At 42.4% G+C, this 23,905-nt stretch overlaps 3 protein-coding genes and 1 long non-coding RNA gene across 8 annotated transcripts in view; 2 read left to right on the plus strand and 2 right to left on the minus strand.

Annotated features, from left to right (window-relative positions):
* ACSL4 (acyl-CoA synthetase long chain family member 4) overlaps positions 1 to 4,610 on the plus strand; it is a 33,236-nt gene extending 28,626 nt beyond the window's left edge. For both annotated transcript variants that reach the window (XM_027888418.1, XM_027888417.1), the window contains 3 exons: positions 176 to 290; positions 1,000 to 1,157; positions 2,113 to 4,610. In XM_027888418.1, the coding sequence (XP_027744219.1) occupies positions 176 to 290; positions 1,000 to 1,157; positions 2,113 to 2,270 (431 nt within the window). In that variant the 3' untranslated portion in view covers positions 2,271 to 4,610. The remainder of the gene's footprint in view (positions 1 to 175; positions 291 to 999; positions 1,158 to 2,112) is intronic.
* A 4,119-nt stretch (positions 4,611 to 8,729) lies between these two features.
* KCNE5 (potassium voltage-gated channel subfamily E regulatory subunit 5) lies at positions 8,730 to 11,681 on the plus strand. Its single transcript, XM_027888422.1, has 2 exons — positions 8,730 to 9,186; positions 11,662 to 11,681. The coding sequence occupies exon 1, from the start codon at positions 8,730 to 8,732 to the stop codon at positions 9,036 to 9,038; it is 309 nt and encodes a 102-aa protein (XP_027744223.1). The 3' UTR covers positions 9,039 to 9,186; positions 11,662 to 11,681.
* On the minus strand, positions 9,604 to 18,907 carry NXT2 (nuclear transport factor 2 like export factor 2). Of its 3 annotated transcripts, none has more exons than XM_027888420.1 (4): positions 18,796 to 18,907; positions 16,879 to 16,965; positions 16,415 to 16,559; positions 9,604 to 9,829 (listed from the first exon to the last, which is right to left on the minus strand). In XM_027888420.1, the coding sequence occupies exons 1-4, from the start codon at positions 18,808 to 18,810 to the stop codon at positions 9,723 to 9,725; spliced, it is 354 nt and encodes a 117-aa protein (XP_027744221.1). In that variant the 5' UTR covers positions 18,811 to 18,907; the 3' UTR covers positions 9,604 to 9,722. The 3 variants fall into 3 exon arrangements, with proteins under 3 accessions (XP_027744221.1, XP_027744220.1, XP_027744222.1); XM_027888419.1 differs by lacking the exon at positions 9,604 to 9,829 and adding an exon at positions 14,117 to 15,511; XM_027888421.1 differs by lacking the exons at positions 9,604 to 9,829; positions 18,796 to 18,907 and adding exons at positions 14,117 to 15,511; positions 17,759 to 17,867.
* Positions 18,908 to 23,302: 4,395 nt separating this feature from the next.
* The window catches only part of LOC114059697, a 44,487-nt gene continuing 43,884 nt past the window's right edge, over positions 23,303 to 23,905 (minus strand). For both annotated transcript variants that reach the window (XR_003571717.1, XR_003571718.1), the window contains exon 5: positions 23,303 to 23,343. This is a non-coding gene — a long non-coding RNA (uncharacterized LOC114059697). The remainder of the gene's footprint in view (positions 23,344 to 23,905) is intronic.

A 23,905-nucleotide genomic window follows, 5' to 3' on the forward strand; every position in this document is an offset into this window, starting at 1 on the left:
GTTTTTATAAACTTGGCAGCTATTAGCTGCTTTAAAATTTTACTTAAGATGCTTTAATTAATGTTTGTGCACAGCACTGCACATAATCCATATATAGTGCCTTTGGAAATGAGTCTGTGGAAATGCAAAAGTTTAAATGAAACAAGCTTTTCTTTTGCCTTCCCCTGACTCCCAGATCGTAAGAAAGACCTGGTAAAGCTACAAGCAGGAGAATATGTCTCTCTGGGCAAAGTAGAGGCAGCACTGAAGAACTGTCCACTGATTGACAATATCTGTGCTTATGCCAAAAGGTAAGAGTGGTATTAATTCAGAAACTTCCTTCAGAGTGAACATGAAATGCAGGCTCTGATCCACTTCTCTGATGCAACGCTCTGGGTTTCTGTGGTTTCCATTGAATAACCCCCTCCACCAGAATGCAAATTCCAAAGAGTGTTCCTGAAGGAGCACAGGTTCCCAGATTCCCTGGAAGCTGAAGAAATGAGCAGTTTTTCTTTGGGCATTTCACCCATCCAAATACACTCCAGTTCCATCCCATCCCTTCCCTAAACAGGCATTGTTATATTTAGGATGTGTTTTGGCCTTCTGTCAGAATACCAGTGAAAAGTTGATCTGGACACTTTGCACCTAATCCAGAGCTCTGCAGGGAGTTCTGGAAATGGTCCTGGTCTCTCCTCCCCCTCCCCTCAGTTCAAAACTCTGTGTGAGGGGGAACTGCAGAGAACTGGCTGAGCCCCAGGTTTAGCTGGGAAACTAAACTGAGATGTGCACATGGAAAATACACAAAGATTCTGATTCTGATCAAACCCAACACTGTAAACCAGCTTCCTGTTCAGCCATGAGTTGGGAAGACTTGCTGTACAAGAAGGATTCTGTATGGGGGAGTAACTCAAGTTCAGAGAGCCCTGTGGGCATCTGTGGCTCCAACATCAGGTAATTTACTCCTGGAAATGGAAGTCTTGACCAGATCTTTCTCCTTCCTTCCCTTGCCATCCTGGGCAGTGACCAGTCCTACGTGATCAGTTTTGTGGTTCCTAATCAGAAGAGGCTGACAGCTTTGGCTGAGCAGAAGGGCATCAGTGGAACCTGGGTGGACATTTGTAACAATCCTACAATGGAAGCAGAAATCCTGCGAGAGATTAAAGAAGTGGCAAACAAGAGTAAGTAACACAGCCCATGGTGCTGGCCAATCTCCTGGGGCTTACCCAGCAAAAACTCTGTTATCCTCACTAACTGCTCCTCCTTCTTCCACCTTCTCTCTATCTGCCAGATTATCCCAGGAATTTACATACTTTTTAGTCCTATTACTGACTTTATTTTTTTGTATTGTTTAAAAAACATCTGAAGGTTTTTTTCAGCTAAATTCTAGAGACGGGTTGTTTGCCTAATACAGTTAAAATAAGGCCCACAAGAGATGTCACCTCATACAAGGAAGCAGTAAAAGCTGGACTTAAAAACAGGCTAAGCACTGCCTCTGGAACTGCACAGAGGAGAACCTGCCTTTTGAAAATGAGAAAACAAGAATGAAAGGCACTATTAAGTCTTGCCTTTTAAAAACATAAATCAATCTGTAGGTTTTAGGTTGGATTTAAAACAATTTAATCCATGTTTTTCTGTCATGAGTTAGGCAAATTACTATCATTATAGCTTAGTACTCAAACCCTTTGCTTACACATTCTTTGTACCCTCTGGATAGTAACCTGCTATTGAGACACAACTAATTTATTTCCCAAAACTATTTTAAAGAGATCGTTCTCGTTCTTAGTGGAACATAAAGCAACTTCCTCACGAGCAGGCACCTGTCTGAGCCAGAGGCAGCCGAAATTAGAGAGGTGCAAACGCTCCCGGCTCCCGTCTCTGCTGCCCCCCGGAGGCTGTGCTGGAAATTCAGCTGCCAGTCCAGTGCATTATTAGAATATCTGCACACTAACCAGCACTCAGCACTGGTGCAGGATTAAATCTGCCCGTGGCCCTCCTGTAAGGTTATTTCATCAAGTAGGACACCATATTATACAAGCTACCAAGTGCTCACCTTAAATTTGTAGGTAGCACAAATTAGTATTTCATTTGGCTTTGTAATCACAGTCATGCTTTTCTTCCTTCTTGTCCCTGCAGTGAAATTAGAAAGGTTTGAAATCCCCATCAAAGTTCGGCTAAGCCCTGAACCCTGGACCCCGGAGACTGGGCTGGTAACAGATGCTTTCAAGCTGAAAAGGAAAGAACTGAAAAACCATTACCTCAATGACATCGAACGAATGTACGGAGGCAAATAAAGCAGCTCTGGTGGCCAGGCAGTTGTGCAGATGGTTCTTCTCCTGCCTCAGTTCTGGATGTCTGTGTATACTGTAGATATCACACATTCAAAAAACACACCAAATAGATGACTTTCTGTAATCTCTATCGAGTAAGACAGAAAATCTTAGACTCCAAATTCGTAATTATTAGAGATTAGACACTGATGGTCTCCATAGAGTTTCATGTGATAATCTCCAGTTTCCAGACAGACATCACTATGTGAAGCAGTATGACCAGGTAATTTTATTATTATTGTTTCTCCAGCATATTCAGACTGCTTGCAACTTCTGTTTAACTCCTGCTGAAGTATGATCTGTGTTTCAAAGAGTTAAAAATAATGTGATTGTGGTGATTCTTCTGTCATAATAAGACACTTAGCAAAGGAGGCAAGAGGAGTATCTAATGTCTATCCCTTTCCATTTAAAAACAAAACCAACAACATTAGTCAAGAACTTGTTAGAGATCCCTAATAACACATTGCTTGAGAATGGATGAGTTCTTCTGCACATCAGTATCTTGATTATTTACAGTGCCTACAAAAGAATATAAAGTACACTTACTGAAATAAAGGTGAACTGAAAAGCTTTCTAAAACCAAGTTATATGAAATTTCATCCAAGACCATTGAATTAACTTTCAGCTCCCAACTCACCAAACAGATTTTACTTGATGCTGGTTTTTAATTCAAGCAGAGCTTTCCACTGGGACACAGCGTAGAAGAAAACAAAGACTTGTGCTGCTCCAGGGGGTAACTGGTGAGAAATCAGTGCCCAAATGCAGGATGCACAACTTGCATCTGGGCTGGCAAACAGCACTGAAACTGAGGGCAGTGGTGTCTAAAGGGACGTGAAACTCAGAGGAGTTTGGGTGGGTTTTATTGAGAGTGATTGGTGGTTTTGTTTTCAAGGCACTGATCCTCTAGACCTTCACATGGTACAGGTCACCTGTACAGAATTTAGAGGCTCAGGTTTTAAATGTCTGGATCTGCTCTATAGAAAGGTATTTCTGTTCACCTTTGAACTGTGGTAAGCTTAACAAGGCAACCAGAAACCAACTGTAGTTCCCCTATCTAGTGTTGTTGTTTTACTTACAGAAAAGTAGTTTGTGGCCAGGGAATTTTTGTTTTATGGAACTTGTAAAAAGGGACAAATCACTCTTTACAGAAATTCATTATGAAAATGTTCTCTTATTAACTGGAAGTCAGAGATGTGAAAGAGTGGGAAGATATAATTTAATAATGCTTCATAATTTTTTTGTGCCGAATTCTGTACTGTGTCTTCTTTTGAATTGTAACTGAGCTCCTGCATCCCTGCCAGCTCTTCACACTTGAACCATAAGTGCTGTAAAAAGTGAAGGCTCTTGATACTGTTCTACTTTGCACTTTCTTAGTCATTTTATATATGTTGCTTACATTTTGTACAGCTGTGGCCCTCAACTGCTATATATTCCAAATTCACTTGAAAGTATATATAGATTTCTATTCATAATATTTGTGTTGTGTATATGATGGTTAAAAAGAAAAACTATTTGGTATTGTCACTGTACAGAAAGTAAAAGATTTTGTACAACGCTTGTCGAACACACGAGCTTGCAACTTCAGGGTAAGCTTTTTCTTTCGTTGCATGTATGTGTATTTTTCTTTTTTCCCAGTTAAAATAGGCTTTGGCAAAAATAAATCATGGCTATATACTCCTCAGCTGAATCAGCCCTCCTCCTGGGGACCAACTTGAAACTTCCCAAGGCATAACTTTCTCTGCCTAGACCAGAACACTGCCAGCTCATCTTCTGAGAACCCCGAGGGGAAGGAGGAAAAGAAAACGGTATAGAAAGCTGACTGCATCCAGTTGTGCATGGAACTGCAAGAGTCACTCAAAGGAACAAGGAAATAGCTTTTCTAAAACAATTAAATTTTTTTTTTTTTGAAGACATACATTTGGTTTACAACAACAGGAATTACTTCCCATATCAGTAGCAACTTTTCGAATTACCCGGTCCTGGAGCCAGGTTACCAATTTTTCTGTGTTAAAAAATGGTCACTATTAAACAGCCTTTAGTCAGCCTGTCAGCATCACAAAAGTGAAGTACATATAAGAAAGATGCTTGCACTTGAGTCTGTCAGCAGGCTACAAGACTTTTTTTTTTTATTTTTTTTAAAGCCATGAATGTATTTATATGAAATGTATTTTATCTTCTGTGTCTTGGTTGACTGAGGATTGCTATTTTAAAAAAATATACATACACAATGTTAACATTTCAAAAGTGGAATACAACTTAAATGGTTCAACAAGTTTGTGTTCTGGCAGATCTTTCTGTGTTGCACAAGTTCTCTCTGGTTACTGTTCTGTGCCTCCCATTCTGTCCGAAACCCAGCCTGCCTTAAAAGGACTTCCCAAAAGCAGCAGCAGTGAGTACCTGCTGCAGGTATTAAAAACAAAGCCTCCAGGGGGCCTCGTTTGGCTTTTAAGGAATGAACTAAATATGGATGTGCTGCAAAAGACAGTTTGATCCACCATCAGCTTTTCAGGCATTTCTGGAGAAGGGGAAGGTCTACATCAGGCTGCCTTCAAACATGGGGGTTGTTTGCAAATAAAATAACCTGCAGTTTAGAAAAGAACTTTATCCTTCATTTGAATGAATTCTGAATCCTTTTTGTGACAAGGCTTGTAGAGAAGCAACAGAGGATGAGCAAGAATGTGCAATTCTTGCCATTAAAAATAAGGAACTGGGATGCAGATGAAGGGAAGTAAATTCCTTTCAAACCATTATGTGATAGGTGCTGTATCCTGTGCTGGGCAGAAAGAACATAGAACATGGGACTGAAGTGGGAGGGAGAGGTTCATGGACTACATGTGATGGTTCCAGAATGCTCAGAGTAGCTGCAAATTCTTCAGAAAGCAGTTTCAGAATTAAAAATTATCCTCCTAAATCTGAGAAACAAATTCAAAGAGAAAAAAAAAATCCAGTTTGGGCATATCCCATAGAAGATTCTATTTTGGCCCCCTACCTCGAAAAACATGGGGTGTCCAGAGAAAGATTATAACTACCTTTTCAGTGGGACTAGAAAGCTTCATCTCTGAAGGAAGGTCACAGTTGGGTTTAATTGGCCTGAAGTTAAGAGATGAGTAACCTTCAACTCCATGCAACGTTACCCCAGTGAAGGTACAAAGAGCCAAGGCCACAGGAGGAGGAACAGTCAAGTTTACACAAAGTCACACTGATGATTTGACATTTTAAAAGAAACACAGGACTTTAAACCAATTCCTTTCTAAATACTGAACTAGCTAATTTTCAGTCAATCCCTCCCAAAATCTACCACACCCCAGAACTATTGTTTCAAATAAATATGTTGTATTCTAATAATAAATTAGTGATGTTCTGCAGTTACATGCAAAACAAGAAATAAATTCTCATTATGTATTTGGGGTTTTTGTTTCTTGGCTTTGTTGATTTGTTTTTTTTCTGTTTGTTTGTTTGGGGTTTTTTTGGTCCTTTTGTTTTAGTTTTTTCCTGAGCCTGCTGATGGCTAAGCTCTGTTTACGTGAGCATAAATCAATTTCCCTTTTGAAGGCTAAAATATACACATTGGAAGCTTAAAAAATAACAAATCTGGTGCTGCTTTTGCCCAAGATGCCACAAAGGTGATTTACAAAATGTGATCAGTAAAACTTGCAGTCACTGCTCCTGTGGAACTGCAAACAATGCAGAGTAAAACTGTGAACTTACCTGGATTAATTTAAAATAAAAAAAAAAAAAAAAAACACACCACATTTCCAATTAACTCTGTGCTGCTGCAAAGTAGATCAGTGACTGGTTTTTAATGTGATAGGATTACATCAGCCACAGAGGGACAGGGCTGACTGTACTAAACACACATCTGCACTTGGCCCGGCATTTTCACATCGTTTAATATGAATGGGTTCTGACAGAAATGGGGTGATGTTTGCACTGTTGCTTTGCTACTGGGAGCTGTAACAGGCAGAATCTTGCTCCAGTTTTATTGGGGAAAGACATACTAGAAGAAAATCAAATCCATTCTGTACTGACATGGAGTTTTAATGAAGCTGATTATCCCAGGTAATTTGTCCAGAACTGTCTTTAGAGGGAAGCATGTAGTCTTGGCATTGGACCAGTGCTAATTAATTTAGACAAGCAGAGCTCTGGGTACAGTGTCTGAGCCTCACAGTGCTCACCTGTGCTTTTAAAGCAAAAAATGACCTAAAAAAACCTCAAACAAACACAAGAACCCCGGAATCAAATCCACCCCACAAACTGCTGCATTTTCCCCTGGTTCTCTCGTTCTGAAACACCAATAATCTGGTTAATGATGAACACTAAGAGATGCCAGAGGTCACTGTGTGTTTGCTACACATGCTTATTCTGTGTTTACCCTCACATGTCTCTTATTACAGAAGTTCACCCAGCACATCCATCTCCATTACCTGTGAACATCCAGACCCTGAGTGGGAATACCCTTCACTCCAAGACATCACCCCATATTATTAAAATGCTAAAGCAAAAATATGTAAGTTGTACTTTTTAAAAATACAGATAAGGACTATTAGCACTTGGATTTGAAACAGCACTGGACTACTACTAACAGGACTATTGCAACTACAACTTCAGGGAGTTGTTCCAGCACTTTCCAAAAAGTCCCAGCCCCGGGAGGTGTTTCCAGGGTTTTTGTTTGTTTTAAATAACTAACCTAAACCTTTCCTGTTGGATATAGATCAGCTATTACTTATGGTGCTCCCCCAGGGAGTGAACACGAAGAATGGATCACTGTTCCCTAGAGCTGCCTGCCCTACTTTCCGTCTTTTAAGTTGAAGCAAAACCAAGCTCTCCCAGCGAGCCTGTTTCTATGAAATTTAATCAGGGTCATTAAACCAGGGCCCTGTGTCCCCACGTTCAAAACACAGCACCTGTCCCATCTCCCTGTACCCTTTATGGCGATTACTTCCCAAAGCCTTTACCTTCACCACATTCAAGAACACACTTTCACGTAACAGTGCAACTCTGACCTTGCAGCATTTTTTTTGTTGTTATTTTTGAGACCTGTACCTTAGCTCTGAGCACTTGCAGCAGCAGAACAATATTGCACGAGGAGGGGAAATGCACAGGTGGTGACAATGACTTCTCCAGGAGCTCTGCAAACAAACTCTACAACACAACTCAAGCTGAATCTCTAACTAGTCTGGATGAGTTTTAAGCTCCATGCAGCCCCCTTTAAGTATTTACTGGCCAGCAGAGTCCTTCATTTCAGAGGAAAGATGCCAAGGAAATTGTTCACACCAACAAGAAACATAGTGTAGAAAAGCAAACTAAAACCTAGCACTGTGAAGAAATATCCATCAGACTCTGGGGTTTGCCTCTCTTGCATGATCCTAAATGGATATTCAGCTCTTCCAACTGCAGTAAAAATTATGACCTGTTGTTGAAACTGCAAAAGATAAAATCTCCTCTAAATGCTGGTGAGATTGTGAATCTGTAACATGTGCAGCTGCCCCGCTCTCCTCTGTGCATAATGACAACTGAATTTAGTTACCAGAAAAACAACCTGGGAGCAGGGAAAACTCTGAGGCGCTCAGAGCATTCACAGAATTTCAAACCCAAACATAACTATGGCACAGAGCTTTTGGAGGGAAAAAAAAAGAAGAAAACTCACCTGTCTGTAGCAGCACCAACATCCAGCACAACCAGACTGGGAACCACCCAGAGCCTACCCTGTTAACGTTCAGGACTTTCCATCCAGGCCTTTCTGATCAAGGAGCAGACCCTCTTTAGCTGATTGCCAATTGTTTTCATGACTCCCATTAATTCTGCCTCTGGGTGTCTGATCACCACAGCTGCTGCTGCTCGTGTTCCAGTGCTCCACCACCTTTCCTCCCAGCACTTCCATGCTTTTTTCTATTCCATGCCCTTCAAACCTGCTTTGGGAGCCTGACCACGGCCTTTGCTGTTGACTGCTGGAGTTTTGTCAGCAGGGCACTGGCTGCCAGCTCTTGTACAAGAGAGATTTGGATTAGGTATTAAAAAGAAATTCATTACTTTGAGGGTGGTGAGGCACTGTTAGAGGTTGCCCAGAGAAACTGTAGCTGCTCCATCCTTGGAAGTGTTCAAGGCCACACTGAATGGGGATATGAGGAACATGGACTAATGGGAAGTGTCCCTGTCCACGGCAGGGGTTTTGAACTGGATAATCTGTAAGATCCCTTCCAACCCAAGCCTTTCTGTGACTCTGTGACTAGAACCCGCTCCTACCCGCCCTTACTTAGGCAGACCTGCATTTTCCCAAGCACGAAACATCTCGCGCCTGTAACTCAGGGAGCTTGTCAAGCGCTCGGTCTGCCCCGCCGAGGGCCCTGGCGGTTCTGCTCAGCTCTGCGCGTTCAGAGGCAGAGGAGCCGTGGCCGGGCGGCGCCGCCTCCCGCGGGTGCCACGATGAACTGCAGCGATGCGCGGCGGCTGCGGGCGCTGCTGGGCGCGGTGCTGCGGGAGCTGCGCGGCCCCGGCAATTCCAGCGCGGCCCCGCCGGGCCCCGGCTCTGGCCCGGGGGCGGACGGCTCGCTGTACATCCTGCTCATCATGATCTTCTACGGCTGCCTGGCCGGGGGGCTCATCCTGGCCTACACCCGCTCGAGGAAGCTGGAGTCCAAACACGACCCCTACCACCTGTACATCGAGCGGGACTGGGGCCCCCGCGGCCCGGGGCAGGCGGCACAGGAGGGTCCCGAGGGGCAGCGGCTGTGACAGCGCCGGGACCGGCAGGAGGAAGGGTCTGTCCTGCGGGGGCATCGCTCCTGCCGCCCTCCCACCTGGCACTACGGACAGCCAGCGACTGCGGGGGAAGAGAAACAGACTGCTGAGCAGTCGCACAGCGCTCAAGGCTTGTCGTGCGGTAAAAGCTGTCCTACAACTCTTTGCATTCGTTTGTGTTGCTTTTCTACAATAAACACCTGCATTACCTACTGCAGCCTTTCAGTACTTGAAGGGGGCTTATGAAAAGGAGGGAGAGTGAGTTTTTACACGGGCTGGTGGCAATAGGACAAAGGGGAACGGTTTTAAACTAAGAGGAAATCCATATTTGCTTTTAGGAAGAAATTCTTCACTGTGAGGATGGTGACACACTGGAACAGGTTGCCCAGAGAGGCTGTGGATGCTCCATCCCTGAAGTGTTAAAGGATGGGGTTCTGGACAACCTGATCTAGTGGGCAGCATCCCTGCCCATGGCAGGGGATTGGAACTAGATGACCTTTAAGGTCCCTTCCAATCCAAACCATTCTGTGATTACATATGTACAGAGACCTCTCTCATCTTTCAGCTTTAGATCTTAGTTTAACATCCTTTCTTTAAAATCTGTTTGTATTCTACCTTGTTGTCTGACCACCATGCTTCTGCTGCCAGCAGCGTTCTGCAGAACTAAAAGCAGGTCCATTATTGCTGTAGGATGCTGCCTTCTGTCACTCTGGAGCATTGACAGCTGGGCCACGGATTGGAAGGCTCAGGTCTCCTTCTGTTAAAGCAAGATGGGTTTGGCTCACCTGGAAGCATTTATCAAAACAAAGAGAGCTTAGAAACTGAAGTTGTTCACATGAAGGAAGTTCTGTGGCTTTGCCAATGCACAGGAACTTTTAAAGCCATCAAAACCAGCTGACTGTCTAATGAACTTTCTCACTGGCATAACTCAAACACTGTATCAGACACACGAGAAGATTAGCTGTGAGGATTCCCTTCAGTACAATCAGAATTAAGCTGACCACAACTAAAGCATCCCTCTCTAAAATGAGGGGATCATTATGCATATACAAAACCTTTTATTTACCCTGTCTCAGTAATTAACTTCTCCTTCTGCCTGACCACTGCCCACGAGCAGGACTGGCCTGAGAGGCCTTACAGACTCAGAGTTTAGGAATTATTCAGGACCACTGAACAGCTACTTTAGACAAGAGCAGGGGAAGGACTGTTACAGTCTTCTGAGATCTGCACACACTAAAGTTTCAATGCACTGGACACTAAAATGTGTGCTTGCCACACTTGGGTTTAGTATCAGCTGGTTACTGACTGCTTTCCACTGCTTCATCCTACAGACAAATCCGAAGGAAGGCTGTGGGAGTCCCTCCAAGTACCACTGACTTCTTCATCCAGTTTTCCCCTATCTCCATAACCCACTTCTCCCCCCAAAATGCAAAGTGTGTTCAACACACTGTATTTAGGTCCTAACTAAAAACAAGGGCTGCCCTTGTGAGAAAGTCTGCCCTGCATGACACAGCTCAAAAAGAAGGAAAGCACAAGACCTTCTGCCAAGTAACTTAACTAAACATCTAATTATCTGCTGTTCTATCTGTGCCTTTCAACACCTGAAAGAATCACAAGGTCTCCACGAACTGTAGTAATCTGTGATTTACATCAGTCCATCTGTTCTTATAGTTACAGTTCAACCAGCTGTTTAAAGAAGGTGACACCATTGTGCATTAATACACACCCAGGTCCTTAAAAGACCCCAGAAGAATTCATACTGTGGCATACAGAGACCTTGATAAGTCATCATTAAGCCCAGCAGCAACATTCATTTCTTTCTGTTTGTTTTAATAAGTCCAGTACATCATGTACTGGTTGGAAATCCTGAAAGGCCTTGAAGCTGCAAACTCAGTGGGACTGAGCTGAAAGAGGCTGCAAGGAGACAAAAATTAGCCACTGAAACTCACCCAACACATTTTTTCCAGCAACAGGATATTCTAAGGCACCTGTATTACTGATGCAGGGCAAAGTGGCCACTTAGTCCCTGTAGTCTATTCCATCACTGGACTCAAGGGACAAGAAGACAGATTTATATTGTTAATCCCACCCTTCTGAAGGAAAAAGCCCAGCAATCAATATCCTACCACTGCTCAGTTAGGAACAAAAAAGAAAAGCTTACTTTTCTAGAAAGGCCTACCCATTCTTTTCTTCAGCCCAGGGGGAATTTTGAAAGAGTAATTTCTGAATTCACTTTCAACATACCTGCAAAAACACCTTCTGGTTTGGCCCTAATTGATTTATGATTCCCAGCACTCATAAACCTTTACAATGCATCAGCTGTCAGAGCCTTGCTCAGGATCATTACCAGGAGTGACTGCTTGCAAGGCCTCACTGAAATCTACACCTCCACACCCAGCAAGGACTTTCCAATATATTTGGCACTGTTTCCAGAGCACATTTCTAGAACAATCTGTTTCCACAAAACCACTGACCTTGCATTGGGATCTTCATCTTTCCAGTGTCAGCTTAAAAGCTGCTGTCTGTACTGAGCAGGTGTTCATCGGTAATTTGATGTTAAATCTCCAGTTACCTCAAGAAGCTTTCCTTATTTGAGTGTTTCATTTCTTCTTAGCAGACAAACAGCAGAGGCACAACAACATGTTCTCAGTGAAAATACTTACAACCCAAGGATCTGGCCCAAATTTTGTTTGACTTCATCCAGGTATGTGCTGGACAACAGCCTAAACTCCAGTAAATTTTAGAGGGAAACGTCAACTTGAGATAGTTACAGCTCGACACCATTTACTGCCTGAGAGTGCTCTGGTGAGGCATTTGCAACAGGGTTATTATTCCAGGCACACTTTTTCCCTCACAGAGCTCACAGCCAGCCTGTTCTGCAGTGCCCCAGCACCACACAGCAACAATTAGAACCTACAACACAAGCAGTAAAGATAAGGAAGCCATAAATTATTTCTTGCACTTTTAATATCACAAGAACAAGCTATGAAAACTTCTAATAATAATAAAAAAAGATAGAATATCAGGTAGGTGTTTTTTGGTTGGTTTTCTTTTTTTTTAGGTTTTTTTTTTAAATTAATCTTACAAGAGGTCTTAAACAATTTGAAAAACTTACAAAATATATTCAAGTGTGGAAAGTTATTTTACTGGTAAAACAGCATTTCTTTATAATGTACTTTTCTCCAGTTAGGGTAAGGAAGTGTAGGCATATGAGAACAAACCATTCAGACCATCAGAACAAATCCCTTTTCTCCATTCCAAGGAACAGCACAAGTCAATCAATTTAACTGTGGTATCCCAGAAGAACAAAGCAACATAAAAGTAGTGACTGATAAAGACAATACAGGGAACATACACAAAAAAATCTATCAAGTCTTCAGTTTCGTAGGTTGAAGTGCTTGGCTCTTCAGCTGGCTTTGTTTCTGGTTGTACAAGAGTAACTTGGTATCAAACAAAAAAAAACGGAAGCATGAACTCCAGTTTAGAGTTTGGAGCATAAACATACTCATTTTATAGATGCCCATTGTAATTTTTGGGTACTGCAGCAGAGTCAGCTATGGGGAACACTAAACCAGCTGGATGGTTTTGTACTGAATGAGATTAAAGAATTTTTGTGTTCTCTTGTGCTAATTTAAGCAGCACAGAACAAGGATGAAAGAGATTTTTTGTTTGTGCCATTAGTTACTCAGTTGTAAAGCCATTGCTTGACTGTAACAGCTCCATTATCACTTACAATAATAAATAAAAATATTTTGCAAACCAGCATTTTCAGTTATAAAGAGCAAGAGCTAATTCTGGTAGCAGTGAATCATCCCAAGTGATCCCCACTGAAGATGATGGAAATAGGCAGGAGTAACGGGCTCTTCTCCCCAGCCCAAAACAATTGTGTTCCAACGAATTTCTCTACAAAACCCCTGGGTGTGCACACCAAGTCCCATTCCAGCCACAGACCTTACTAAGTAAGAGTTTAACCTGGGTTTGTCCAGCTAGGCCAGTTAGTTACCTTCCTAAGTCCCGCTCCAGGTAGTGGTAGCTTTTTTTGTTTGGTCAGTCTTTTTCATATTAACTGCAGGAGTCAGATTTAAAAGCAGCTTGCATTTGAATAGCATGAAAATAATAACTGAGAATAACATCTAGTTGAAAACATTGCCTCATATATTCTAAATCTCCCAGTCTGCCTAGAAAAAGCTTAAAAATTACTATACAAATTCAAACTTGGATAAAAATATCCAAAAAGTATTTATTCACAGGACAATCTTATCAGGTACTGATATAAGTGTGTGTTCTGGTGACCGCCTTCAAAAGTCCAACAAGCCAATGCTACAGTTGCACCCATTACTACATTTTAAAAGGCAAAACCTGTTTCGTGTTTGCAAAGCAGATCTGTAACACCACTTACACAATCAACAGCGAATTAAACAGCCAGTAGAGTACACCACACCAGTGTCACAGTTCAACAATGCTGTACCAGTTACAGGCATGGTTAAGGTTACGTTTTCTTTTCAAACTTGTATAGGAAATACAAATATATGAACATCGCGTATTCTCTTATGAACAAACAGTAATTAAATAGAGTGATCCTTTCTTCACTACATACAGAAATAACAACGTATTTACAATATTTACAGTTTTCAAAAAATTCTCTTCCTGCACTGGGCTGCAGGAATTCAAATTCTTCTGCCTGAAAAAATAGGTACACTATAGTTCTGACCATAAACAGCCTCCGAACAGACATAAGTTGCTAATTCTAACTTACTGGTGTATAGACTAGAGGGACTGAAGAGGAAATACAGCCGCCGTTTCACCTGAACACCCCGTCATTTGTGGGCTTACATGGCAAACTACAGACACTTTAGGATGTTTTACACGCGTGAGATATTGCTCATTTTCACAGTTTTCTCGATTTAAGCCACAGAACCAGTGAGCTGCAGCTGTAACTGCTTTCAGACTGCTGTTGTCATTGTCACATGGGTTATGATGGGAGTTACAAGCTCCCCTCCTGTGTTTTTAGTTACAAGCAAGTGCTTACAGATATAGCTACGTTTTGGGGTTTGGTTGGTTGGTTTTCACTCAGCTTAAAATAGAAACAGGCCAATTTAAAACAAATCTGCTGATATCCAGATTTACTCTTAATTTCCCAAGTTAAGACAGACAGTCTTAACCTGCAGTCTTGAAAACTATTTTAAAGCAGCTGAAAGCTTTAAACTGCAAATTCAAAGCAAGACACACAAAACGCCCCAGAATCAATAATTAAAGGCCATGTTTACAAAGAACATGAAAAATACAGTAAAAACCTGCATGAGAGGAAGATTAGTGTTTGTGGTGCAGAGCTGCTGTTCTCAAAAATAATTCAAGCACCTGTCCTGAATAACAGTACTGAAGAGAAAAATTGAAGGCTTCACAGTAATACACACTTTCAGTGCCACTTTTGAACTACAATGTTTCTTGAAAAGACAAAAAAGGATTCAAAACTCGCAGACTTAATGTGGGAAAAATAGTCCAAACCTCATAGCAACAGACTGAACAGTTAAAGCAAACAGAAATCATGTTACCAACCTATTTCTAGGTCACTGCAAGACTTCAAAGGAAAAATATTCAGTTTGAAGTCCTTTACATGCATGTGGCAAGTTGTTGGCACAGGAGCTCCGAATCATTCAGCATGCCCTACATATGAATCCATGTAAATTAACCAGGACCAAAGTCTGGGAAGCTCAGACCAGAAGGAAACCCGATGAGATTATTTAGTTCTATCACATCAGAGAAGGTAACATGACCTTTCCAATGGATTGGGAGATTTGCTCCTGTCACAAACAGTAGAATCCTTCCCAGCCTCCTACAATCAGGAGTAGGTAGCTTTCGGAATTCCATCCACATGCCACAAGCACCTTCTTCAAAAAAGAGAAGATGCTACTGTAAAAACAGGTCTTTTCAAGTTGAAGAAAAACTACTTTTGGTCAGAATTGTATATGAATAGGATTTTGTATTTAAATAGCAGAGTTTGAGCATCCAGCAGCGGCAGCACAGCTGCATGTAAGGCATTTGGGGAATGATTCGAGTACAGCTCACTGCCTTCAGCACTTCACTAAATTCAACTAACACGAGCAACCTCTCACATTTTAAGATTATTACTAAAGCCGTGGTCACCGGAACCAGCCCCGAAGGATCTGCGGACCTTCCGTAACAACAGATGCAACACAAAGAGTGCGTGTGTTCCCAGGGGAGAACAGCTGCCTGCACAGTGGACTCCTTCGTGCCAAATGAGAGAGGTCACTTCCCTGGCAGTCCCTGCTAACTGGCCCAGTCCTGGAAGCGGAAGCAATCCCCGGCGATCTTCCACACGGTGTTGGTGGGGGTGGCCTGTGCTGTCAGCAAGAAGTTCTGATTGAAGTAGCGCTGCTTATCGCCATCAAATTTGACAGTCCCACTTGTCACCACGAGCACTGTTGTCTGGCCTTGAGTAGCTTGTTCTTCACAAGGAGGTATAAAATGATGAAGAAAACAACTCAAACAAAGACTAGCAGGTAAAGGAGCAGGAAATGCACAGAGAGGCTTCGTTCAATGTGGCTGTGCCAGCGCCAGGGTAACACCAGCTGGTTCCACAGCGGGGCAGAACAGCTTTGGTGCAGCGTTTCTACACAGACAACGGTGGGGTCGCTCAACACGGCTCTGCAATGGCTTTGCCCTTCTCACCTCCTGCTGTTCACTTAGAGCACTATGACAAACACCTCCATTTTTGCTCAGAATAACCTCTCATTACTTGAGATATACACACATGTAGGTATTTAGCAAGTTGCATAGACCTTTTCCCCCCATTATTAGACATTATATCTTTTCCACAGCAGAGCAAAGCAAGTGTGCTTGACCACAGGCTTTTTCCTCACTTATATTCCCAAAATGTCCATTAGAAACAATTTATTAACTTCCCAGAAATGTAAGCCTTTCTTTGCAGTTGTTAATGAGAAATCTAAAGAACTTAACATCTATTCTAGATGTGAAGAAATCAAAGTACAAACAGGTTAATAACGATTTGTTCCACGTTATACTGCAGGTCAGGACCAGAGGCCACCATAGAGGTCTCTCAAGGACAACATAATCTGATAAGCCAGAATTTTTCCATACATAAAAATACATCATTTCTGAGTATGATCTTAACAAAAAAAGTCCTTAAAATATTTTCCCAGACATGAGAAAAAGTGTGGAGTTGCTGCATCTTTTGATTTGTGCTTTATTTATGCACAACTTGACATTTCAAACCTTGGTATTTTCTCTAAGCTTATTCGAAAGGAAATACTAAGCCCTATTATAATTGCACTTCACTTTTAATAGTTAAAAAAGCCCTGAAAAATAGATAAATTATAACACAACCTTACCGTGAACGGGTTGGCAGTCCAACACATTAACCTGGAACTCACTTGATGGCAACATTTCAAAAAATTTATTTAGTTCTTCTTGCCCAGACACTGCATTCCCATTCCAAACTAACGTGGCTTTGTCCAAATACAGCCTGGTTAAAGCCTGAGTGATTATGAAAATAGAAATTTAGGATAAATATGTGAACATACAGTGGACAACACACAAATCCTGCCCCCCTGTACTGACCCAACCCTGCTCCTGTAAGACACAGCTGCACATACTGGACTTGGGCCATGAAGAAGTGTAAGGCACTTCCCTTTTCACAGCACGGCTGCACAGGAACACAAAACCCTCTGCAGGGCTCGGCCTGGCCACCACAACACATGGGAACCCACGTGCAGCTGCCTTCCGTGCAATGCCAGTTAGAAAAGTAACAAAAAGAGTACAAGACAATTTAAAGTATTGTCAAAAATCTACATACCCTTCTTCTCTTATCCATCGTCTCATAATAAATATTGACAAACTCATCTGCAGCTCTACAAGCTTGATCCACATAGGTTTTGAAATCCTGGAGGGAGGAAATCAGATCAAATTATTAACATTACACAACAACAAATGTATGCAATTTCTTCTGCAAGTTGCTTTGATTGGTCTTTTCCACCCTCACCAAAGATGGTATCAAGTAATGTTGAAATTTATTCTAAACTCTTTTTCTACTTGCAGGAAGTGCCAGCTTTTAGCTAGGTGATAGTTTTAGAATTAATTTCGAACACTGATATATTTCTTGTATTGAAATTGTAAATATTTACATTGGAAAATGGGCTACAGCTGGCTGCAGGTGCTGTGGACACAAAAGTATTCAGGGAAAACAGTTGTTGCTGTGATGGTTGTTCTGGAATAAAGTTAAGGAATAAGATTTATTCAGTATATTTCTGAGAATTAGCATGAACCCCATCACACTGCCACCCTACTCTCGTTTTTTAATACACCTTCATATACAAATACAAAATATAATGGGAGAGAACACCAACGTGCTAGATGTATCTGTTCCACTACCAGTCAGTGCTGAATCCACAGGTAGAAACCAAATTTCTCACACCTCATCACTACCCTTACATCTCTCTACTTTTATTCATCCCCAGGCCACAGTCTGAGCTGTCCCATCCCTGCACTGTGATCTCACCGCTCTGCTCAGTTTTTCGGCTGTTTGCCCCTTGATCCCTTTCAGACCCTGAACTGGGACCCTCTGGAAAGCAGATTCTGAACTTCCCGCCCATACAAGCTACAAAACTGCACTTGGTGCTGTTACGATAACTTGGTTTAGTGCAACTCAGTCAGTGCTGCACAACCAAACTACGTATATTTTCTTGGAAGCCCTTATTGAATAGACACCAGAATTACTGAATTCCTCCAGTATCCCCACGGGAAACACTTATCTATTCAGAGAAAGCTCCACACTGCAAAATAACCACCAGGCTAGCAAATAATCCCTGTTTAGTCAGCAAAGTCAAACACTCTCATGTTACTATGCTCTATTTCTTCTCTCCCTCTGTAGGGACATGAGCCTATTCTTCACCTTCCCCAACAATTCCCCAACCCACAGGCTAATTCCAAACACACGTGGCAGAGACGCTGTATCCCAGAAAAATGCCCGGAGAAACTCCCTGGCACTGGAGACAACGAGTGTCAGAGCTGGCCCTGGGAACAGGAACTGCAGCTCTGCCCGTGGTGTCAGAGCAGGTGCTGTGTCCCCTCAGCCGGGGTGACCCTGCACCGACACTTCCCAGCCAGCACTAACCATTCCCACTCAGTTCCAAACGGATGGAAGAGGCGCGAGGGAAAAACCAGGAGACTGCAGTGAGCTGTCGGGGTACCCGGAAAAGGAGCCAAGCGGGAAATGAACTCTGCTGGCCTTGATGCTCCAGATGAGTTTTCACAGCCGCAGCCCAGCACTGCTTTTTAAATTCCGGGAACAGCTCAGGCTGGAATAAACTCCTGGAAGGCCACCTGGCCCTAACCCCTTCCCAAGGCAGCGCTGACTCCAAGGGTCGATCCCCTTCCCAGGCCTGTAGCTGACTGCTCAGTGTCCCGCCCTCGGCAGGGAAAAAAAACCCCAAAACAACCCTCTAGAAGACTCTGACGACAATTCCAAGCAGTTTCCTAACCCACCGACGTCTCCCCGCGCAGAGCGAGGAGGCCCCAACCCGGCCCCCGCGCTGAGGCGACGCCGCCCCGCCCGGGGCCGGGACACCGTCCCGGCCCCGGGCGGGGCGGCGTCGCCTCAGCGCGGGGACGGGGACACGTCCCGCGGCTTCCCCGCTCCCCCACGCCCGCCCTCTGCGCCGCATCCCCCTCATCCCGGCCGTTCCCGGTGGTTTCCCGCCCGGCCCTCACTCACCACGGACGCGGCCATGGGGCGGCGAGGCGGGAGGGCGCCGGAAGTGCACGGCGGACGGTTCCGCCGCGCCCGCGATGCCCCCGCCGCCAGAGTTCCGCCCGCGAACCCGTTCCGGCTGGAGCGTTTATATATATATATATAAAAATATATATTTTATAGACATATTACATATATTACATATATTATATATATTTCTCTATATATTTTATATATATATATGTATATAAATATATATTTATATATATATATAACGATATACCAGGATTTCACATTCAGCCACCTGGGTTAGGCCCCAGATCTTATTTTATTTTGTTTTCGTCGGTTGTTTGATTAAAATCAATTAAACCGGGTAACGAAGTGCCGGATGATTTCAGGATCGCTGGCAAAGTGACGGATTTCTGTCGTGAATTATTTGATACTGGGCGAATCGTGACCACGGAATGAAAGAGGAGTTCAATCTCCAGTAAGATGGAAAGAGTGAATAGCCCTTAGTTTTGCAAATACAGTCTTGCCAGACTTGGATTAATGAGTTTGTAATTTTCAAGGGTTTATAATTTAGTCCCCTCTATGGTTACATAATTCACACTGAGAGATTTCCGGCTGAACATCCACTATTAAAATAACCCAACAACCTACAATGCTTTTTAATTTACTGATTCAGAATATAAGTACTGGAATCATAACACCCTTGAACTCTGCACCTCCAAAATCTCACTGCAGGGCTGTACACAACACTGAAGGGCAAGTCCAGGAGGCAGCAGAAGGCAAATATTCCAAATTTCCATAGCCTTTCTACTGAACAGAGACCAAAGAAATGATCCATGGGCTCTATCAGTGATTTAAGCGATTCACACAACACTTTAGCTCTCAAGCTGCTAAAGCAGCCTCTGTGAAGGCTCTCATGGTTTCATATGGGTCACGTGGACTGTCCTCTGTGACCACGAGCCTTTATGAATTGTGAATGGCTCCTGTGAACTTCCTCAACTGCTGTTAGAGCTACCAAAGAGTGCAGTAATGTTGCCCAGACTGAGACAAGTTTGAGGAACTGTCTCCTAAAATGAGGGAAGCAACTCACACTGGCCAAATCCAGACAGATGCTGATTAATGGGGTGCCTGTGAAACTGGATCATGTCTCAGGGTTTTGCCTGAGCAAAGGGCTGAATGAGAATTTGAAGATTTGATCTGATGATTTAATGGGAACTGGGAGTTAAGTCTCAGGTGCTCAGCACATTGGTACTTTAACCTATAGGCTGGGTACAAAAATAATGCTAAAGCTGGAGTGGGATTTACTAAACCACACTGGGCCTAGTTTGGACAGTTCCCAACACAAAAGGCGTATTTCTCTGGGTAGACCCAGGCAGAACCTGTGCTTGTTACAGTCCCATGGGGACTCTGCACCACTCCACCTCAAATTTCTATCATACCAGAACTACAGGAATGTAATGACTCTTATCCTGATAAATACCTCTATTGTTGTTTAAGGAAAAACAGGACTTGCTGTATATTGAAGTGGTAACTGTATCCACTGGGATAGGATGAGATCAAGCACAAATAACTGTTCCATTTTACTCCATGTCAAAGCAGTCCCAAGTGGGGATAAGTTTTCAGAACAGATCAGTTCAAAGTGTCACTGCAGTTGCTAGTTAAGGAGATTTTAAAATCCTCTTCATTTCATTAGGTAATGAAGCATTATTTCAGCTCGTGTGAAAATCTGCCCCCATGCAAGTTAAACATCTGGCCAGGTAAACATATTTGTGGGGTTTTTCCTCCAATATCTTTTCCCCTTCAAAAAAACACCTTAGAGAATAGTCACATTTAAAGTCAATTTAATGAATATTTTTGGATCAGCTATAGATGGAGCACTAACCACTGCACATGATAGATTTAATAGAACCACTGTGCAGAGTTCACTCACGAGAAGGCCTGAAGGGCTGGAATTATAGTTTATGTGCTCTCTGAAATTGTTAGCTCAGGTCAGCTTCTAACATATTCTGAGCTCAATTTACACTTGGCTTAGACCTCAGTGCTGGGCACTGGTAGGCTGCCCACAACAATTAACTGGTTAGTGGGATGAGTTAACAACAATCAAATGCTAAGTAATATTTCCCCAGGCCAAACGTACCTGAGACCATTTAAGGAATCACTTTCCAGTAAAGAATCATTTACTTCCAGCTGGAAGTAAAGAGTTTTGTCACTTGCTTTTCTTTATAAATGGAAGAATTAGGAAAATCCTGTATGATTATTGAGTATATGCTTTCAGATGCTTTACTTTTATTCCTGAATCCTGCAAAATATTGAGTGCTGTCTGATCATCTGACCTGCAGTTCTGTGCTCAGCTGATCTGCACAGCAGCTCTGCAGCAGGGAAAGCCCTTTTCAACTTTCCCTGCTCTCTATGTTATTACAGTGGTACCAAATGTTCCCTAAAATATCAGTAATCCAATAGTCAACTCTTAAAAATTGGCAAAACTCTCACTAACTCTAATGGAAGCCAGACCTGGCCTTTGCTTTGTTTGTTTTGTCTTAACAGGGAATAAACAAAGCTTCTTCAAAATGTACCTTTAACCACTACCTCAGCTCCAAAGTCCCAGTGCTCAAGCTCCGGTTTTAGCAAATATCTTGGCTAAATGTCAAACAATTCCATCAGCTCTTTGAAGGCAAATATTAGACAGAGACTGCATCTGCAATAATTTCCCCAAACACCATTCAATTAACCTACTTGGCTAAAAGGTGATGCAGAAATCAATATTTTGTAACAGAGGCATGTGTTTCAGAGGAAACTAATCGATAGGCATCAGAGCAATTTCAAATTACAGGCAAATATAGACAAAGTTAAAATATCAAGCAGCTGAGGTATCAAATGCATTGCAACTTAAAACAGCTCTACTATTTTAGGCAGGATATTCCTCCAGTTACAATTTCAACGTATCATTGCTTTTATTGAATTATTTTCCTAAAATAAAAATAACGACTGTAATTTTGGGAGAACTCACAAAAGAGGTTGGAGTTCCCCCGTTGGTCCTTCACCAGCTGGTAACTGGAACTGTGCATGAGGTTTCCTCTGAGTACAGCAGCTGGAATACACCTGAATATTTGGAATTCTTCTGTTTGTTTTTCATGAGGTGTTTTTCTCCCCCTATTCCTTCTAACCTTGCACATACATATGAGATGAAAACAGCAGGAGACCCAGCTTGGAGCCCAGATGATAAATTTTAGCATTGGGGGGGGGATGATTTTGTACCTACAGTAAGAAAAGTTTCTCATTCACAAATCTTTTAACAGGAAGAGCTGTATGAAATGAGCTGATTCTCAATTGTTTTGCTGGCCCTGTGAAGGCAACCCCCTCTCTGTGCTTCCTTTGAAGTCAGTGTAGACATGGAACAGCCATGGAGATCCTGGAACTCAGATGTCCCCAAAGGTTGCCCCTGGTGGCAAAACAGAAACTCTGCCATCTTTGCTGCTGAAGATTTGCACGGAGGGAACCACTGAATATTCTTTTTCCCAAGTATTCTAAGACCTGAGCTAGACCAAAAGAAAAATGTGAGATCTGACTGTGAATGTGCCCATCCCTCCAACCATTTTAAGGAATATCTGTTAAAACAGAGATGAGAAGAAAGGCTGAAGAGCAAGCCCAGGCACAAGCTTCCTTTTCCAGCTTTACTCTTTCCCTCCATTTATTCTATTTATTTATGAAGACCCAAAGCTAAGTCAGTGTCTAACCTCTTCTGTAACAGCCTAATCTATTTTTCTTTGAGAAGTTACAGCCTTTGGAATGAATCACATAGGAATCTTCCTGCAACATTTGTACTGCATTTACCAAATACTCAGAAGGATGAACTCCCATTCCCACTGCAGTTATTAATAACAAACTCTGCATTGCTGCAGTGTAAATACTGATTCACCAAAGAACACTAAATCTGGTTATTAACTCCCAGGATTGCACTAGTCTGCCAATGAGGAATGCATTTAAAAAACATAGTAGTAAGTAGGGGGGTAACACAAGCTGTGAGTGATTTACAGGAACCTTTATGATTTTATCACCAAACAGACAAGAAAGGTAAATACTCAGAACAAAACAAGGCCTAAGACATTACATCAAAGCAAGAAAAGGGATTATCATATTGAAAAATACTATTTCTCCATGTTGCTATTCTCTAGATATGAAGGATATGAATGTTCTCTTTGAAAGAAAGAGGAAGACCAAACCAATGGAATCAGAAACATAGGAGATTTTCCAAATGACCTTTGGATTTATATTTCAAGATTATTTTGTAAGGACACTGAGAGATATTCTTTCCTTTTGGGGCACTAAAACAGAACAGGTAATAGGAGGATTCAGGGCACACTTTTAAACCCAGTCAAATTTTATTCAGGGACCTGGCTGGCATTTACCATCAGTCCTGGTTCAGTTCTCAGAAAGGAGGCAATTTCCTCTGTAAAGGTTCAGCCGTTGTTGCACCTGGCACAGTGTCCCAGTGGGAAAATGAAGATACAGATAAGCTATCTGTAGCTAAAATGTTCTCTCTGCTTCTGCACAATGTCAGTACATCTAAAAGACAAAGTACAGGAAAAGTGAGCATCTCCTGTAATTGTGATTTAAAGAATCAAGGTGAATATGCCCATAGAATTATAACAGGCTGCGTCCCTAAATTCTTGTCAAGATTCATTATAAATGAACCTTTTATTTACGTTTCAAACATTAATGCACCACTGTGCAAGAAATTGTTTCTTAGGGATTGGCAGCAGAGCATCCAAGAAACTGGCTTAAATGCCATCAAGGCAGCCAGGAATAAACCAACATGCCAATGCTCTGATGGTTTATTCCAGAGCAATGCACCTGGAGCCACCAGCTGTCATACATATTCCATCTGGAGCAACAGCTGTTTGCTCAATAGCTGTCATACTGTCTGACACAAACAATTGTTTGTTAAATTTGTCATCAGGCATTCTCTCTGGGGTTGGAAATACTGCAAAATGTCACATTTTGATCCTGTCCTTGCATCTGGAGCATTTTTTCCTATGTAATGTACAGTGTTTCAGTGCAACTCCAGTCAGAATTACAGGGCCTGTAGCATCTCCGAAAAGGTCAAGTTCAAGGTAGTTCACTGTGA

Source organism: Empidonax traillii, unplaced genomic scaffold, assembly GCF_003031625.1.
Source record: "Empidonax traillii isolate 1590-97213 ecotype Southwest subspecies unplaced genomic scaffold, ASM303162v1 scaffold237:size1322474, whole genome shotgun sequence".
Classification (NCBI taxonomy): Eukaryota; Metazoa; Chordata; class Aves; order Passeriformes; family Tyrannidae; genus Empidonax; species Empidonax traillii.